At 33.6% G+C, this 15,906-nt stretch overlaps 2 protein-coding genes across 3 annotated transcripts in view; one reads left to right on the top strand and one right to left on the bottom strand.

Moving 5' to 3' along the window:
• LOC105129989 (rRNA-processing protein EFG1) overlaps positions 1 to 596 on the top strand; it is a 4,177-nt gene extending 3,581 nt beyond the window's left edge. For both annotated transcript variants that reach the window (XM_011032288.1, XM_011032287.1), the window contains exon 8: positions 345 to 596. In XM_011032288.1, coding sequence (XP_011030590.1) covers positions 345 to 350 — 6 coding nt within the window. In that variant the 3' untranslated portion in view covers positions 351 to 596. The remainder of the gene's footprint in view (positions 1 to 344) is intronic.
• Positions 597 to 10,908: 10,312 nt separating this feature from the next.
• LOC105129988 (auxin-induced protein 22D-like) lies at positions 10,909 to 12,561 on the bottom strand. Its single transcript, XM_011032286.1, has 4 exons — positions 12,034 to 12,561; positions 11,703 to 11,908; positions 11,522 to 11,621; positions 10,909 to 11,426 (listed from the first exon to the last, which is right to left on the bottom strand). The coding sequence occupies exons 1-4, from the start codon at positions 12,243 to 12,245 to the stop codon at positions 11,366 to 11,368; spliced, it is 579 nt and encodes a 192-aa protein (XP_011030588.1). The 5' UTR covers positions 12,246 to 12,561; the 3' UTR covers positions 10,909 to 11,365.
• Positions 12,562 to 15,906: the final 3,345 nt, after the last annotated feature.

The following is a 15,906-nucleotide window of genomic DNA, read 5'->3' as shown; positions in this document are numbered from 1 at the left end:
GCGCCCCCCCCCCCCCCAATTTCAGATTCATGCATGAAATATGATTTAACTCGAAGCTGAAACAGTTGTTCTTCGAATGGTGTTAAGAAATGAGAGGAAAAAGAGAAGATGAGAGAGAGAGAGGCATTCCTGGTGTTCTTTGTAACTTCTGCATTAAAAAAGAAATCCACTATCTTGAAAATAATTTCATGAACTGAGTTTGTTAGGAGTGCAAGTTTGTGTATATGGTTTATACCTAGTAATAATAATAATAATATCTTATGGAGTAGCATGCTTCTCTTTACTGTTTTATTTAATTATCAAACCTTCTGTGGCACATGATTTGTTTCTTCCTCTATTTGCAGGCCTGAAATGGATGGAGTCAGCATACATGTAACTGCACTACAATCAATTTAAGTAGCTTATCAGATATCTATTATTATTATTTTTTGCAGTTCTGTTGTCACCACCAAATATTTTTCATTTTTTTTTATCACTAAACAGTCAGGAATCCGTACCTTTTTCCCTTTGAATGTTTACTTGATCCCGCGCCTGTGAAGTGCTAGGGTTATTGAGAATTCTTTCCTACAGAAACTCACCTTCTGGTTTGTTTATTCCCTCACCCGGCCTCCCTTTTGTTTATAATGGATTGTATGACTTCAATGTTGCCGCATCTTGGCGATGTTGTGGTCGAGGCAATTGGATCTGAACATGGTTTGTAAGGGATTTTAGTGGTTTCCAGCGAGATAAATACTTGGCGCTCTCATTCTTGAATCCTTTTTCTTTTTTAAAAAGTTCCTGTAGCGCTCACTTGAAATACATGTATGGGGTCAACTTTATTTATTTATTTATTTATTTTTATTCATGGGTGAGAAGCGGGGCTAAATGTCCAAGCAAGCAAGTCACGAGTTTCGGGAATATTTTTTTTTTTTGAAAGAAAATTTCGTATTTATAAGTTAATAGATGTTGTAGGAATGGTGTGAGACGAGGAACTTTCACATCGAGGAGGTTGGATAAACTCGAGGTAGGGGTTGGTTATTTTAGCAAGATTTTTTTTTGGAAAAAGTTAATTGTTTTAAAGAAGAAGAATTACATATAGAACGAGTGGCATTCCTCTCGGTTTCCAGAGAAACAAGAAATCAGGAAAAAAAAAAATAACATTGAGTGATGACTCTAGGCTAATTAAAGAAGCGACTGGGGAAAAAAGGGTAAGCATCCCATGCAAAATCAAAGGTCAACTCAGTTGATCAAATAGAGGGGAGAGCCATTTCGGTCACGAGGCTAAGTTCCATGGAGGCCCCAAATGTCGCGAATTATAGATGGAATGATGCATTTGTGTTCCATGTTCGTTATGTGCGTCCTGATCAGACTGATGATTTCCTCTGCAGCTGTTTGTGGGGGCTGAAAGTGGTTGTCGAAAATGCGTCTGTTTCTTTCCTGCCAGAGAGAGTATGCCTTGGTTGACAGAAGAAGATTTATAGCCATTTTAGCAAGATTGCTAATCGAAGGGAGACAATGAGTCCAGTTGATGGTCAGCAAGCATGGGAAAGGGGACTTTTCGCATATCATAAAAGATGAGAATTGAACTGTCGTCTCATAAGCTATTCTTACAAATGTTTACAAATCTTGTGGATTAGGAGTTGTTTGAGATGATCTTTGAATTATAATTCTTAACTGAATCATAATTCAAAAGTTATTTCTCATAAATGATTTATACAAAATAAGTTAAAAGATTTCAAGTTTCAAATATATTTGATAAAAATGACTCTTCTTTTTAAATAAGATACATGGTATATGTCAGAATATATAAATTAACATTTTAAAATTTGAATTTTTAATTAAATAAAAAATTAACTCAATTTGTAATCAATTTCTTATTTAAATTAGAAATTATTTCTAAGAGTTTTTTTTCAAGTTAAAAGTTCAAAATAACTAAAATCAATGTGCTGAAATCATCCTAACTACAACTCAAATGATGTCAAATCTTTATTACTACAAATTCATGCCGGTATGATGCAATAATTTGAAATTTGCATAATAAATCTTGAATTTGAGTTAGAACATGTATTTTTTGTATGAGTTTTAGACAATCAGAGTTTTACTTACTTATCTAGATTTACAACATACACTTTTTGAAAAGAAGAATTTCCTCAAATCCAGAAAAATAAAAAAAAATAACTTCTTATGTTTATTATATTTTTTTCATATGTTTTCTTTTTTATCTCTATACAAACACCTATACCTTTACATATGCATTTTGCGCTCTTTTCCCTTTTAACCGTGTGCGCGTTGGTGCTGTCACCGACTCGGAGAAGGAACCAGAGAGGGTTCTGGGTCATCAATTCATTTCCCACCAATGGCTCATTGGCTCAACTTTTGGGTGACACTCTTCTTCTTCTTCTTCTTCTTCTTCTTCTTCTTCTTCTTCTTCTTCTTCTTCTTCTTCTTCTTCTTCTTCTTCTTCTTCTTCTTCTTCTTCTTCTTCTTCTTCTTCTTCTTCTTCTTCTTCTTCTTCTTCTTCTTCTTCTTCTTCTTCTTCTTCTTCTTCTTCTTCTTCTTCTTCTTCTTCTTCTTCTTCTTCTTCTTCTATATAACTTCTCCCTTTTTAAGCAAAATAAATTTATAAACTCAAGATTCACTTATCTAGCAGATCATCTTGTCAACCGAGTTTTTTCAGTTCAATGCGTATTCATTCAAAAAATAGAAAGAAAGAAGAAGAGACATCTTAGGTCTCGATTCACCATTTCTCCACTATGACTAGCTAGGCCGATCCAGTTCAGAAAACATCGGTGCATTTCTCCTCTGTCGAACCAGTGAGGTGGGCTGATGTGCATCTACTTTTAGGCCATGGGGAATTTAGACCAAAATAGGACCTGACCTTCTCCCATAGCCCATTTCTATTTTCAAAACCTTCAGGCTTCAAGTATTTAAAATTTTAAACACAGAAGCTACTGTACCCAACCGTTAAAACCACCATGTTTTAATTTTGGCGCCACGAGATGAATCTCTCTCTCTCTCTCTCTCTCTGTCATACTTTCTCAGCAAGTGCCAATGTTGCAATCTAGGCTCTACCACCATCATCTCGGACCTCACTTTTAACGACTGCTTTCCCTCTCTCTTTGTGTTTTAGTGTCACCCTTACGCTCACGTACTGTTAGATGAAATTCCTGAATCAAACTCATTTCTTTGGACCTCATTGATTAGTGGGTCTGTTGAAAGCTGTTGATATGAAAATATGTAGAGAGTCCTTCTTACATTTGAATTTTGCTATCGCTTTGGTGCTTAAGGCTTTAACTGAGCTAAGGAGAGTGAAAGATGGGGATGTGGGATATGGGTTTTCGTTGAACTGTGGTTTTGGATTTGATTCGAATTTTCAAAGTTTGTGATTATTTTTAATGATGTCTGGAGAAATTTTTTCTGTGATATAGGTGTTTGATGAGATGGAAGAGAGAGATATTGTTTGGAAGAATTCAATGGTTTTTGGGGTTTGGAAAACGGAAGAGTTTCTGTTGGACAACATATATGTTATGGATGGAAGACAGGAAAGTGATTTCTTGGAATAATGGTGAAAGCATGGGCTCTTTTTGAGGGAGTGGCTATGAAAGTCCTATCGCATTATTTGAATGCGATAAGTTCTTATGCTTGGAATATTTTAGAAATTATTCTAATTCATGATGTTGGTTCTGGGGTTATGTAAAGCAGAGGATTGGAAGCGGCAGAAGAGTCTTTTGACTGGATGCTAAAATGGCAGCCTCATAATGCTTTGGACTTGTATGGGTGCTTTAGGAATAAGGTATATGGGACTTTTATATTGGGAATCATACCAGCTTCTTCATAGTGGCTGCCAGTTAGGTGCATGTGCATGCAGAAAGTGGAAGTATAGGAAGAGCTATGAAAGCTTGTAAGAATGATTTGTTCAGCACAACGATTACTGCCTTTGCAAATCATGGGTTGAGTCAAGGTAGCATTTTTTTATCGGTTTAGATTCATAGGAGAGAATATAAAACTTGATATAGTTGCTTTCTCGTGGTTCTGACTGCTTGTAACCTAGGGGGCCTAGTGAGTTGTGAAAGAGGGAGGAGGTTTTTCAAGCAAATGACCCAGATGGAATTCAGTCGGTGGAAAAGCATCATGCCTATGTTGTTGACCTTCTTAGTCATGCTGGGTGCCTTGAATAAGTATATTAACCTTGTTAATAGCAAACCAGTGGAACCTACTGCAATTGTGTGGGGTGCTATGCTTGCTGCTTTTAGGGAATCACTAGATTCAATTGGCTGACATTCCAGGAGCTGCATTATTAAAGATCGAGCCAGATTATTCTGGCAATCATGTTCTTTTATCTGATATCAATGCAGCTGCTGGAAGTTGGGATCATGTTGCTAAAGTGAGAGCAATGACCAGGGAGAACCGAGTTCAAAGGAACAGAAGTTCTAGCCGATAGAGTTGGGAAGTGTTATCCATGTGTTTTTATGAGAGATACTTCTCATTTTGTTCCAGAAAACATCTAATCCATCTTAGAATTACTGGGAAAAGATATGAAGGTTTTGGATGTGATAAGCCTTTTTTTAATGGGTGTAAAAAACTCTTACGACCTTTCTTTTTCGAGCACACTTAAGGGAATGAACATGTCCCGAGTGAGGACTTAGATGTGTGTCAAGCCTCGACATGTTGGGTTTAGCACTAGCCAAATCCAAAGATTTTGGATGTAATAAATCTATTTTTAATAAACTTAAAAAACTTTTATGACCCATCTCAGATGGACACGCTCAAGGAATGAGCATGTCTCAAGTGAAGGCTTAGCAATGTAACAAGCCTCGAGCATGTTAGGTTTGATGTTAGGTAGACTTAACTACACTAGGTAGATCCAGTCATGATTGGGTTTAGCAATGTGTCAAACTTTAACATGTTGGGTTTGATGCCAACCAAATCCGGTCATATTACCAAGCTCTTGGCATGCCCATGAAAATGTGTTTCTTCTCTTGGAATGCTAAGGAAATGATCATTCTTTTTTGACAAACCCAATTGAATGAGGTAACGTAATTCTGACAATCATGTTATATCCAAGTCATTTGAACTTTGTAGTCAACTAAGTCTAAGACAATATGGGTCTAGTAAATATTCAATACCCAAGGCATTTAGACTTGGTAGTCAATCAAATTCAAAACAACATTGGTTTTGTAAACATGTTAAACCCAAAGAACTTAAACTTGAGCTTGGTAATTAGCTAAATCCAAGGTAATGACTAAGGTTGTCAAAAATATATTTTTGATACGACATGAAAAATACAAAATAAACTCGAATAATAAAAAATAATAGTAAAATCATAAGGAATTTTCTTTTATACATAGTTCAAGTACTTTAAAATACATGGTTCAATAATTTAATATCTATATCATGTTCCTATTCCACATCAAGTCTATTACCAGAAGAATTTTTTCTAGATATCATAAGCTTTAACAATTCAAAAATCAGCTCAAATTAGCTATTCAATCAATCCAAATATAATATGATTTAAATTAATTTTTTGTTAAAAAAATATCATAAATACATGTGTTATACATGATATATTTTTTTATTTTTAATATTAATACATCAAAACGATTTAAAAATATAAAAAATATTGATTTATAACTTGAAAAAAAAAATTAAAAAAAACTTTCAGAACATGAAAAACATTACCTGACCAGGCTAAAAATAACTTTTGTTTATAATATTAGTGATGAGGGACATTATTGGCAGGTGAGATATTAAAAAAGTTAAGTTAATAAGTAAGTAAGGAGAAGTTCATCAAGAGAGGTTAATTATGCCGTTGAAGTGAAGGTAAGAGGGGATATAATGAGAATTAAGCGTGACAAGAAAGTCTACCATGTCATCACCTTTAAGGTATAGTTGGCAACAATGTTTTTTGCGTGGACAAATGGCATGCTGCTATTGGTCTGAAGGAAACATATATTGCATTGTTACAAAGTAGTATATATTTTTGCTGAAATCATAAAATCGATATTAAAATCATGATTTTTTGCGATTTCATCCCATTTCACTTGATTTTAACCCAATTTTATCAATTTTCAAGTTTTTAAGGTGATTATGCACGTTAAGTATATATTAACTCGTAGAATTATATGATTTTACAAGTTGAATCATAATTTTAACAACTTTGGTAATAACCATTTCTCTTAGGTCTAATCTCAAGGAAGAACTCAGCGTTCATAGACTTAGCTACATTTGACGTCTTAGATCCTAACTCCTTATACTTTTTAGGTGTATAAAAGTCCTCCAAGAACCCACTATATTCCCATCAAACATTCGTATATATGTAAGAGATATTTATTTCTCATTAAATGTTATCAAGGTAAGATTACACTCTAGACCCTTTTCTTCGTGAAAGGACAAGACTCATAAGCTATAAATACACCATGAGACCTTCAAAACAGATGTTTAAAATCTTCATTCTCTACTACATGTATATTTTCATAGCATTTCTCTCTATAATATAATTATATTTTTGAAACAACCCAGCCTAACATGTTGTATATTGTTCGTTTTGGGTCTTACCGCCCTCACAGTTTTATTCTTAGTGACACGAGCCTATTTCTGAACCTAACATCCCAAAACTCGTATAATATATTAGCAATCAGCACTACTAATAAGGTCAGCTACCAAATCCTTACCCGTCGATGTGGGATATTATAATTTTTTAAAAAAAATATTTATTTAAATATTGAATAGTCTTCACTTTCATTGAAGAAAATCTTTTACATGTACTAGATGAAAGTTATATTGTCTTACAAAATATCAAATATAAGTTATCAACCTCTTTGATTGTAAAAAATATATAAAATTATTAGAAATAATTAATTAGTCAATTATACAATCTAAAAATTATATTTTTAAACTACTTGAATTTTTAAAATATCATCACAAAGTATTATGGTGGAACCCAAAAAAAGTATTTCCTCCCTGCACCATGCGCCCTTCTGATATGTAATCCTGTAGCATGTTGGTGCGCAATAGAGACAAGAACACGAATTTTCCAGCATGCTACTGCCCATGTTCATATACACGGTTCCTCCTATAAGCAGGTTATCTAAAATGATCCTGCTAGTAAAAGGCCTCCTTACTCTTCAAAAAATTGTAAGGATGACCTTTCATTTAAATATTTCAACACAAAAAGTGGCAGGTAGCTCATGAAATGGACTTGATTTTTACCTTTTCCCTTTGATTAGGTGAGTATGTAGACTGTTCAAGGATCAAGCCCCGATAAATCTCACTCCGCCACATGAACAGTAAGATTTAATATTTATTTGGGAAAAATCATCCATTTTATTTATTGCGGGACAGCTTGCAATCTTTGTGAATGTAGCCAGTTTCAGTACATATTTCAAAATAAAGTGTTTATGAAGATGATTTTTTTTTCAGTGAGCTGTGTGCGTGGTACCGTTTGAGATAAATCTATTTTTTTTATTAAAATTAACTTTTCAATATTTTTAAATTATTTTAATACAATAATGTCAAAAATAAATTTTAAAAATTAAAAAAATAATTACTGTCACATTGTTTATATTTTTATTTTTTTTTATGAATGTGCTCTTTAGAATTGTATTCTAAACAGCATATTATGAAAATTTAAATATATATTTTTTTATATTTTTAAATTATTAATATTAAAAAAATATTTTTTAAAATAAAAAAAAATATTTTAATATATTTAAAAAAAATAATTACCGCACCACTTCCACACGCCTCAAAGCAACTGACAAAAAATGTGGGTAGGTGAGAGGAACTGTTTTAACATTATCGAGGCCATATTGAATTTCAGCATCGTAAGCACAACTGAATAATGATCTATAGGCGTGTGCGAATATTTCCTTTTCTTCTGGTTCCATCTTGGCCTCCAAAGGAGAACTCACCACCATCTAACAAGAGCTAACCGCACCTTGGCTGGGACAACTTATGAACAAAGCAAATAACTGAAGTAAAAAAGAAAAAAAAAATCGAGATGGAAGTATAAATGTGGCTAGATGCTTCCGATCTTGCCATGGGCAGTAGGCAAGACTGTTTTAGGCGACAGCTAGATCTGCTTAAGTTCCCTGATGTAAAACTGGGCCTCGAGGAACCGTGCTATTATTTGTCTATGTGATGTGTATCATATATATTTGTTTAAAGTTTAAAACGAAAATCAGTGAGAAAAGAGAAGAATATAATAAAAAACCAGGTATCTTTTTTTGATGAGAAGTAAAATTATAGTCCAATTATGACTTCCATCACTGCATTTATAGCAGTGCAGATCTTGTGCTCTCTAAGATAATTGCATGATCCCTTGTTATCCTAGGAAGACGTATCAGTTCAGGATTTATGTTCCCTGGCACTTCTAAGTTCTTCCCTTTGTGCCAATACCTTTGTTGCCAAATGCATTTTTTAGTGAAAGTTGAGAAAAAGGCAAGAGGCGTTCCAGCTGGTGGAAATAACATCATTAGAACGCAGATGAAAGATGTTGCTAATTGGCAAGCAACAACTTTGTGTTGCTGACAGTTGTTCTAGCAGCGCAAGTTAATTAGCTGTCTTCTGTCGAAGAACGTGCTTGAGGCTCACTCAGTAGCAACTACGTACTACCCTAAAATGGTAACCGTTCATGATGCATATCAGTGTCCAAGATGAGGACTGGTTTTTCTAGTACGTGAATCTTGATCGACAGTGAGCTTCCTTGATCTTTGATAACAACATCAGACTGTTTTTCTGGTTTGCCGCAATTGATTCTAGACAACACATGGACAATTGTATGAGATAAGAATCACAAGAACTGTGTCGGATCTTGCTTTTTGAATCCTTAATTAGTTATTATTTATCAAGTTAGCTCTACACGAGGAGAGTGAAAAATGATGATGTTGATATTTAATAATGGATGGTGTGGATCTGCAAGAATTTGCCTTGCGAACAGTTTAGCTACAAGAAGTTGCCTTGTAAATCTTATATTCCAAATGCAATGAAACTGGACTTAATAAATCCCATGGAATGCTGTATCTATAGTTTTTTTAACGGAAAGTTGGGAAAGATAAAGTATTAAAAGCATAAATTTATTGCATGGAGACATTAATATATGGTGAAATTATAGATTTCTTTATCTTATGAACCAGAAAATTGTAGAGATAGGTTTGCTTTATAGCATGTGGCTCCCAGCTGATCACCTTTTGCCAAAAGCATATTAGACAAGATAATCTTTACTAAGTTCCAAAAATTCGCTCTTTCCTCGATAATACAACTATATCAGTGATAACACACTGCCAACTAACATGGTAACATTTATAGTGATTGCAGATTTTTTAGTTAGCCAGATGTTAGAAGGTAATTTCTCAGAAATGCACATTAAATCAGCTATAATTCCACAAAAACTTTTGTTCCGAACACAGATTGGATGCCTTCTGAAAACCTGCGTGTGTGCGCACAGAATGATGTTCCTGCAAGACCAACATTTTCACTTTTGAAAAACTCTGCACCGACTCCGCGGATTAATTAGTCCACATTGAATTTAGAAGATAGCTATCTTGAATTGGAATCTAATTTATTAGTAACTGCTTAATTTCCCAGACAAGCTACAGTTCCTGCTACTTCAGACTTCTGAGAGTTGACCCTCTCTCTCTCTCTGTCACACACGCACAGTGTTTAATCATGAATCATGTGTCATGTGCATATTTCTGGTCTTCACTATTCCCAACGTGACTTGCTCTCGTCGTCTTTGGTTATGCTAAAGAAAACTGAAAGCGTTAAAGATGAGCATCTTTATTAGCTGAAAGTTAATGCTTTTGAGGCAACTTTTTCTTTCCCTTTACTCTCTCATTGTGATTGGTTTTCACACACAACCAGAAATCCAAGTCCTCTAATTAGAGCTCCCCTAAAGCTCTCAGTGCAATTCCATGTAGTGGTGGCTGATGAGCACACAAGGCCATGCGCATGAATTGAAGCTTCCTAATACTATTATTTTTTCGCTCTACCTTTTCTTTGGATGTCAGCTGGATTACGTCGAATACCTTTTGGACTTCCCTATTGGTAGTTAAGTTAAGGATTATGTTAATTAATTTGGATTGATAATAGACTAAGGATGTCTGATATCTCCTGGTATTGAATCTATTTGAAATTTATCTTTGGTTAATTTCCATTTTGACGCAAATAATATACCTGTGATCACTTTTTTCAATTCTGTATGGTTTGTTGAAGAAGTTGGAGGAGAAATTTAAAGAAGTCTTCCCTTAGTCTGCAAAATCCCCTTTTCTTTATCCAAAAATATTGAGGGAAACTGGGAAAGATACTATCAAGGAACTATCTTTGGGTTCCCTTGACAAAACTGTTGGTTCCTTTTGAGATATAACTATATTATATCTGGTCTTGTAAAATGAAAATACCTGCTTCTTTCCTTTCCTCTGGGAATAGCTAAACAATTATGTAGCTTTCGTTTCTTTTATTATTCTCCCTCCTGTACTGGTCACACAGATTTTTGAGAAAAAAGAGGGGGGGGGGTGTTTAAACTCGATTGGTAACTGGTCGTCTTAAGGTTGAGATTCTCTCTTCTTTTTTCCCATTATTTTCTTGTTCTCTTTGTTATTTTAGTGAAAATCTTCATTTAACACCGGCTCTTTGGCATTATTAGTAAATCAAGATTCCATGGACCAGACTTCATTCTCTTTTTCGAAAGTATTCGTATTGATTGCATTGAGTATTTATGCTGCCTTTCAAATAAACAAAATTTGGATCAGATTTCATGGAGATCCCACTGCTTGTGGTAGAGTTTATAATCATAATATTAATTGGGTGGTTTGTGTAGAGATTGGCACTCAAGGACTTGATCAAGCTGTCCCACACTGACTAGAGAACACAGAACCATATCAATCACATCTTTTAGCTGAGGAATATAAAATCAGAAACAATTACAGGATATGTTAGAGAACTGTCAAACACACTTTTGTAATTAGCTTTAGCACTGTATGGAGAACATTACATGGCAAAAACATGGACAACCCTGTCTTAAATATGTTTCTTTTCTGTTTTGATTTTACATAATTGCATTTGAAGCAATAATAACTTCCTGCATCCAGTTTTGGTTTTGGTGAGATTACAAAGACCAACAAAATGACACCATAGATGTCCAAACCACCAGATATCTCGCTGCCACACCCTATGATAGAAACCGTAACTTCACTCTGATTTTTCCTGTTTCCTGTCTAAAACTTCCAGCCATCTGTAGAAAACCCAGTCAAGAGAGAACCAGATTCAGATTTGAGTTTTCTTCCTGGAGAAAACAAGCTGAAAGATTTTCTCAAGGGATGAATCTTCTCTTCTTCCTGATCCCGTGGGTTAACATGGCCTGTGGGTTATTCATACCCCACAACCCAAATTAACCTCTTGCTTCTGATCCTTTAATGATTCTCAATTTCTTACAGGATGACAGGAACATACTGCAAATAAGAATAAACCTTGTGAGAAAATTTATCACATAACATACAGAAATGGATTCAAATGATCTTCAGAGAGAGAGGCATGCAGAACTTACTCCCATGGAACATCTCCAATCAGCATCCAGTCGCCATCTTTGTCCTCATAAGTGGGTGCATATTCTGATCCTTTGTAGCCTTCCCTTTCAGAGTACTCACCTGACATAGTTACAGATTTCATCATCAGAATAATAAGAACATCATCAAGCTGCACATGCATATTTATCAAAATATTCTTACCTATGGTGAGCTTGAACATGTTCTCTAAAGCCTTTAGGAGCTCAGGGTATCCCTTGTAAACCTTGAGATCAATCTTTCTAAGGTATGGTGCCCCTTCCATGCTTACTTTAAGGTACATCCCAGCTGCAGCCTCGGCCTCAGCTTTCTTTGGCTGCAGGCTGTTTTTCCGGTAGGATCTGAGTGGTGGCCAGCCCACTATCTGTGCCCTGCATGTTGCATGTACATGAAATGAATGGGTGCTACAATACATCATAGAAAAATCACAAAGTGTGAATCGATCTAAAAAAAAACGAAAGACCCTGAACCAAAAACAAGAAAACTTCTGACTTACTTGGGAGCAGGGGCAGCTTCTTGGTCATCGTGTCCAGGATCAGATTTGCCTTTTGCTCCACGCTCCTCTCTGGTCTCTGGCAATGGTCGTTTGTTGTTTCTAGCACCAAAAACTGCTTGTTTTTCATTAGTACAGCTCGTCCCTGGCAACCCCAGTCTAAGCTCAGTTGCCTTGAGGTTTAGATCATTCTCATATGCAACACCACCTTCCATATTTTCCAACAATCTTTGTTCAAAAACAGGAACTGCTAAGAGAGATACAAGACTTGGAAATTGCTCTTGTGATTTCCTTTGGTAATGATTCTTGAGAGAAATGGTAGCTAGTTTTTTCTGTGAGGGGATTCAGGTGTGAATGGAAACAAGTGTATTTTATATACAAAAGGAAGAGGTTGAGAGAAATGCCTGGTTATTCTCTCTTCAAATGCATGAATTATGGACAAAGGCAAGCTAAGCCTGTCGGTAGCTATAGCAGCACCTTTGAGGCAACCTGTCCATGCATTCAGGGGACAAGAGTGGGACAAGCACGGCCGCCCATATGGAAGACTTTTGAGAGCAAATTTTAAGCGGGAACGGTCAAGGTAGGTTACGGGGGTCGTGGGAAGAAATTCAGGAACGTTGGCTCCTTGAAACGGAAAAGATGAGGAAACAGCTCCATGTGGGCGATGGGGTCCGCATGGCTAGGTCGGTGTGGACATGGTATGGCCATGTGGGGGCTGGAATTTGATGGGTTGGGGGCTACATGACTTGTGGGATATCGTGTGGACATGGTCAGCCATCCTCTTATTAATGCCCAATAAAAAAATTAGTAGTATATGTCTTTTGTAATGACTGATTAATTTGTGCCATTAGCTAAATAAAAGAATATGAGAACCTTGAGTAATTAAGTGAATTCAAACGGGGTCTAATTATAATTAGCTTAAACATCTCAAAGTCCCAAGCAGCTCATTCTTTTAATATAATAAACCTTCCACATTACCATCATGATGACCATACCATGATGTAATTATTAGCTAATCTTTTCTGAACAAACAGCATCATGATTTCTTGGGATGTTTTAATTTGAAATGCAGTTAACGAGCAGTTTAGAATTGCGTTTTATGATACTATTTAAAATAGACTTTTTATTTTAAAATATATTTTTATATATTTTTAATATTCCTATATTTAAATCATTTATAAGCGTGAAAATAAACATCAATTTAATACTTTTAAGAAGCTAAAAGCATTTTTAAAAATAATTTTTTTTTAAAAAAAAAAAGCATAAGATGAAGTTGTGAAGTGCTTTTCAGCGCCCCCACATAATAATTCTGTGGTATGTGTTCTGGTTAACTTATGCATTTCACAGAGAATAAAAAGTGATGGTTTGCAAATAAAGCAAATTAAAGAGTGTAGAATTCAAGGGTGCAGCATAATAGCACCTTCCCCGTTAGGGCTCAGAGGGGTGAGTCCCACTCGGTCCACTGGTCTGAATCTGTGCGTAGGATGATCATTTCCACGCTGTGCAACTCTGCAGATTATCAACATCAGGGTCCATCCCCGCTGCTGCGCCACCCGTGCGCCTTGAAATGTTGTTCAATAACCATACATAGGTCAGTAGGTTGTCAATGATAAAGAGCTCGGGGTTTGCTCTCCTTGTAATTTTAAATTCGAACACGTAATTATTAATATGACGATCAGGATTAAATAATTATTAATTTTAAGATTTATAGGATTAGTACATAAGTTATCCAAACATTTATATTAATAAAAAAATAAAAAATATTATTCAATAATTGCCATCTTGATTTTTTATGAAACATTTTACACAGCGTATATATATTCGATTAAACATTTTACACGTCATTGTCTTCTTCCAATTATTTCTTTGTTCCTTGAAATTTGAATTACAAGTGAAAGCAATCTTTTATGCTCTTTTTTTTTTTTATAAAGTTCAAGTATTTTTGTGTGTGTGTTTTTTAATTAATTAAACCATACAATATACATAGATAAGCTCTTTATTTGTTCTTTGTCAAGAACCGAAGTTCTCACAATTAAGTGGCTAGGCTACACAAGATCCTTCTACGTGCGTAATTTATTGTTGTAATGGACACGTATTGCAAAAACAAACCTAGAGACAATTGTTGAAAAAAACATAGCATTACGGTGTGTATAACCAGGATAATTAAAAGATATATTAAGATACCTCCTGAAAAAAACATAGCATTGTATAAACATTAATTTTATTTTTTATTTTTTATTTTTTCAATACTGAATTGGAAGACCATTATTATCATGTATTTTATATTCTTTAAAAAAATTGTGCTTTTATAATATCAGACAAAAAATATTTTAATTTAAATATTCAATTTAAATTGAAAATAAAGTGTTTTTTTAATGTATGATAAACTTTTTGAAATAATATTTTAAATTTTATTATTTATAAGATATATAATTTATATTTTTTCATGAATTGTTTTTTAATTTTTTTAAATAAAATATTAAAACCTCAAAAAAAAATTCTAAGTTAACTTGGGACCCCACATATTGGTCGGGTCAAATTCAGGGATAGGTTTAATAACTATAAACATAGCACTTTTTATTAAAATTATGTTTTGTTTTTTTATCTTTCACTTTTATTTTCAATCAATATTTTTTAAATTTTATTATTTAATTTTTTTTATCTCACTATCATAACATAGATTGCGAATTTAATGGGTTAAACCAGTTTACTTGAAGTTTTTTATTAATTGACTTTTTCTTTTTAATTTTATTCTTTAATATTAAATTAATTAATAAAAAACTAAATGAGAAGGGGGGTTTACCTCCTCACTAGAATAATTTTTTTCCTTCTTTTATTTCTTTTTCTAATCTAGTTCTTTTTTTCAATTTCAATTTTATCATTCGTTAGGTTTATCAAGGATTATATTTTATAATTTTTAATTTACTTTTTATGAGGTTATTTAATATTTATGACCTAATACGTGAGTTTAACAAGTTAATTCTATTGACTCGAGGCTTTTTTCCTTTTATGATTGATGTTTTTTTTTTCAATTTCATCATTTAATATTAAGTTGATTGAAATTATGTTTCATGATTTGTTTTGGTATACTTACTATAAGGTTACCTCTATCTTGTAACTTAAATCATGAGTTTAGTGAGTTGACTGTGGTTGACCCGGGTCATTTTTTATATTTTTTTAATTAATTTTCTTTTATAATTTTATTTTTTAACATTAAATTGATTAAAAAATTAAACTTCATAACTTATTTTAATTTTTTTCTTTTGGCTTATCTTGGTTTTATGACTTGAGGCGTGGGTTTGGCTAGTTAACCGAAGCTGACTTAGATTATTTTTTTTTGTTTTTTGTTTTTTTTTTCATATTTACCTTTCGATATTAGATTTATTAGAAATTAAGTTTTTTAATTTGTCTTGATTAGATTTATATGGAATTATCATGATTTCATAACTTAGGAGGCAGATTGACATGTTAACTCGACTTTACCCAAATTAATCCAATATGTTATAATTTTAATGTTTATTAAAAAACATAATCTTAAATATTTTTTTTTTTAAATTATAATTTTATCGATCATTTGGGTTGTCTTTAGAGTTTAAACAACCAATGTTACTAAATCACATCAAATTAATTTCACATGATTTATTTTTTTCACTGAAAAAACACGTTAATAATATCTAAATATATTTTTTATGTTAAAAATAAAATTTGATTTGAGGTGCAATGCATCACGGCCAGTAATCTAGTATATATTAAAAGGAAACACACTTTTACTGTAAAAATGGTATGATTGAAATTCTCCAATTTTTTAACAGCAACGGATACTATATTGGTGGAAAATCTATAATTTTGTTTTTTTAAGAAAACATTTGTTTTCTA

The sequence above is a fragment of the Populus euphratica genome, unplaced genomic scaffold, assembly GCF_000495115.2.
Source record: "Populus euphratica unplaced genomic scaffold, PopEup_1.0 scaffold17.1, whole genome shotgun sequence".
Taxonomy (NCBI): domain Eukaryota; kingdom Viridiplantae; phylum Streptophyta; class Magnoliopsida; order Malpighiales; family Salicaceae; genus Populus; species Populus euphratica.
The sequence above is the reverse complement of the archived record's forward strand: the minus strand, read 5'-3'. Positions and strand labels throughout refer to the sequence as shown.